Consider the following 4,048-nt stretch of genomic DNA (forward strand, 5'->3'; position numbering starts at 1 on the left):
CTCTCCAGCAAGCAGCCACCAGCCAGGCTCAGGACACCAAGCATCAGAGCCCACCAGACCAAGGCACCACCCGCCCAATCCTCAGGCAGTCTCCGCTCTGTTCACACTCACGGTCAGGGGCAACGCCTCTGGGACTCAAGTCTGTCTGGCACCACTGGCCCAAGGGAGAGTCCAGATGGCCCTTCCCGGTCCCCTGCTCCTCCAGCATGTTCCTGGGAGCAACATCCAAGAGGGTTTATGCCAAGACCTTCACAGGGATGCAGCAGCCTGGAGGCTCCCCCACCACCCCACCTTGCCTTTCTGGAAGTTGCTCTGGGAGTTGCACAGGTCACCAAGAGTCTCCGTGGATCAGCAGGCCCCTCCAGAGAGCAGAACACAGTCTCACACCAGCATGGCACAGCTCCCCCCAGCCCTGGCATGCTCTCCAGCCAGTCTCATGGCCATTTGGTAAATGGTTTATTTAATATACCAAAAGGACCACTGCCGGCCCAAACTGGAGTTCACCCACTGCTCTGCTTGGCTGCCAGTCTCTTGTCTCGCTCTTCTGCAATGGTCAGGCGGATGCCCTTTCCACGGGGCAAGGAGATCCATGGTTTGTTGCCCTGCAGCAAGGGAAAAGAAGTCACCTCACACCACAAAACCCAGACAGGGGACAGAGCTCTCCCTCTCAGGAGCAGCAGAAGCCAGCCCCTGCCGATGCTGGGCCATGTCCACGTGCTCATGGTACTGGCCCAGCAGAAGCCCTTTAAGGAAGGTGCTAAAGGTCTACAGGCCTACGTCTGCCTCTTTCAGTCACGCCCGTGAAGAATGCACTTAAGCCAAAAACAAAACACCACCCCTTTCCAACCTGGACCAAAGAGCCCATCGGGGAGGCACTGCAGCAAAGGGAGGGGGATGGCGCTCTTGGTCACAGCAGCTGCCCAGCTCACACCAAGATCTGAGCACTGCTCAGCTCACAGTTCTCAGAAGGTATACAAAAACATAGGGCTGCTTCTTGAAAACATCCCTATTCCTCAATTTATGGATGCTTCCCATTCCCAGAGCAGGCAGAACCACAGGAAGCACAGACAGAAGTGGGAGGGCACACATTGCCTACAGAAGACACTTGATGTCTCTTTGCTTCAGGCCAGCAGCCCGCAACAAGAGACAACGCACCAGCCTCGTGTCCGCGCTGACTTACTTTGCCAATAACAAAGATGTTGGAAAGCCTGGTGGCAAAGCTATTGCCATTGGCATCTTTCACGTGAACCACATCGAATGACCCAGGGTGTCTCTCCCGGTTGGTGATCACTCCAATACGGCCCAAGTTGGCACCGCCTGTCACCATGCACAGGTTTCCTGAGGTGAAGGAAGACAGTATGTGAGAAGAGCTGGCACCAGGTGTCATGGTGAAGCCTTTGAGCTTGGGATTTTTGAGGACCACTGCTTGAGAAGGGCGGGGACAGAGATGCACTGCCCCAGAGCAACCACAGGAGCACCTGTGACATCTACATTCCACAAGAAACCTGGCACACCTCGAGGAACCAAACAGCTCTCTGACCTCAAGGTCCGTACCGAACACACCCCATTACCTTCTAGGTTGTGTCAGCACCAGGAAAGCATTCTTGCACCACTTGCCCTGGCACAGCTCACCACTCCGCACCTGAAACCTTCTCCCACAGCAAAGAGCCAGGAATCTCACTACAGCTGCCCAGAGCTTTCCGTTCACAGCTTCCCAAGAGCCAGACTCGAACCACCTCTCCACCAGCTTCCTGCCTATACCTGGTGCCTGCTGACTCTTCTGCCAAATACCACTCAGCACCAGCACATAGGAGGAATCCCTGCTCCAGCTTCAAGTGGAGGTGTTCCTGGGAAACAACCCCTATCCCAAGGCTGTCACCATTGCCTCTCTACTTTAGAGCCAAGATGTCTGGCATTTGCATTTAACTTCCACACTGGTCTCCACAGTGGGGAAAAGTACAGTGTTTTACACGGCATCAAGACCCACCTGTGTCAAACTTGATGAAATCTGTGATCTTGCCCGTTTCAAGGTCAATCTGGACTGTATCATTCACCTTGATAAGGGGGTCTGGATAGCGGATGGTGCGGGCATCATGTGTGACCAGATGAGGGATTCCTTTGGTGCCCACAAAAATCTTCCTCACCTTGCACAGCTTGTACTGCAAACAAAACCCAACACTGCTCAGCTGAGGCAGCACGTGGAACCATGGACCAGAGAACTCTCTGTCCCCCTACAAAAGGCCTCAGGCCCCCTGACACTTCACGGCTTGCAACAGGAGCACAGACACAGGCTCGGCCAGCTCACTCTCCCAGCAATGCCTCTCATGGGTCTGCCCCTTGGTACGCTACAGCCCCACCAGAAACTCCTGCACTTCAGGAACAGCTGCCCACCTTGGGCTTCGATGTCCCCACAAGCACTGGCTGCATCTTCCCAGGAAAGCCTACACCAGGGCACTTGCCTCATTTTGCCCTGAAGCTGGTGGTCGCACAGGGCACGCAAAAGGAAGGACACGCGAAGGAGAATGCAGACACACAGCTCAGGCATGCCAGCGTGCTTAGGTTAAGGAAACACGCATGGGAGTTGCTCCCCAACACAGAGGGCAGATTTTTAAACGCTTTCATAGCAGACTCGGGAAGGAGTTCAAGGCTTTTGCGTCACAGCAAAGCTCATCATACCACAGCAGAGCCATCCCCACCCCAAAGCTCCCTGTGAGGGTAAACATGCCAACAGAGGTCACTTCAGTACCAGACAATTCAGCTGGGGTCACCTGGGAGGTGCTCTCCTGTCACCAAAAAACATTTTCCCTCATCAAAGGCTCTGTAAGCCAACACTGAAGGCCCTGATCTTCTCGAGGATGGCATGGACTCAACTCTCCAGGAAGAGAGCCACCCACTCCCATTCTGGAGATGCCAAGGAGGAAACACCACCCCAACCAAACCCAACTGGTCCCATGCTTATCCCAAGCTGAAGCCCCTCACCTTAGCCTCTTCAGCCGTGATGCGGTGAACAGCAAACCGGCCCTTGGTATCATACACCAAGCGGAAATGCTCACCAGTCTTCTCGATGCTGATGACATCTGATTTCAGAGAGGAAAATAAAATAGCAACTATTATCAGCTACGTTAGCCAACACTGTAACTCAGCATGAAGCATACATTAAGTAGTTCCTAGCTGTTTTTAAACAACGCTTCAGGTGTAATGACAAGTTCAGGATCTCCTCTTGACCACAGGCTCCCATCCTTTACTATGATATGGTACAAATTAGCAGAAACTGCTGAAGGCTGACACCTGAACAGCAATTTATGCATATGCAAGCAGGCAGTTAGAGGCTACAGGTATCTGGCTTTGGTATTCATTACAGTGCACAACTCCAAACTAAATAACAACTTCTTATTCTCATTTTTTTATTCAACTCTGGCAGGAAAGCATCTCTGCCGCCATACCATGCCAGCCTCGCAAAAACATCCAGTCGGCACAGCAGAGCTGCCCAAGGTACCTGCACAAAGCCCGCCCCGCTCACCCATGAAGCCTGCAGGGTAGGTGATGTCCGTGCGGACTTTGCCATCTATCTTGATGAACCTCTGCATGCAGATCTTCTTGACTTCATCTCCAGTCAGAGCATATTTCAACCTGTTCCTCAGGAAGATGATGAGTGGAAGGCACTCCCTCAGCTTGTGAGGGCCTGTTGATGGACGGGGTGCCTGGAAATGGAAGCCTTCTGCTGGGTGCTCAAGCACAACAACAGTGAAGAAAAGAACGCTACTGCCCCGACAGCCATCACAGAGGCACCCAAGGACAGTTGTGTGGAGCGTAACTGCTAAGCAGGCAGACAGGCTGCAAGTATTTTTTCTCAGTATTGACAGCGCCTCTCCCTCAAGTCTTGCCAGCTTCAAAAGACCCTGCCCAACGAAGTACAACCATCTACTGACCCATCCCAGCAAAGGAAAAACAAAACAAGCAGGTTAAAAGGCAGCCCATTACTCCACTGCTATATTCTCTGCAAAAGGGGTTAACACGAAAGCTGTTCACAAAGCCCCTGACAGCAGGC

The 4,048-nt window shown here is 52.9% G+C and overlaps 1 protein-coding gene across 1 annotated transcript; it reads right to left on the reverse strand.

Annotated features, from left to right (window-relative positions):
- Window positions 1-443: 443 nt before the first annotated feature.
- On the reverse strand, window positions 444-3,762 carry LOC104269053 (40S ribosomal protein S4; the record flags this gene model as incomplete). Its single annotated transcript, XM_009868460.1, has 5 exons — window positions 444-602; window positions 1,181-1,338; window positions 1,988-2,159; window positions 2,980-3,077; window positions 3,521-3,762. Coding segments are annotated over 5 exons (772 nt in total), but the record flags the coding sequence as incomplete, so codon positions are not given.
- Between the last annotated feature and the right edge of the window lie 286 nt (window positions 3,763-4,048).

Source organism: Apaloderma vittatum, unplaced genomic scaffold (genome assembly GCF_000703405.1).
Source record: "Apaloderma vittatum isolate BGI_N311 unplaced genomic scaffold, ASM70340v1 scaffold28924, whole genome shotgun sequence".
In the NCBI taxonomy this organism is placed as follows: domain Eukaryota; kingdom Metazoa; phylum Chordata; class Aves; order Trogoniformes; family Trogonidae; genus Apaloderma; species Apaloderma vittatum.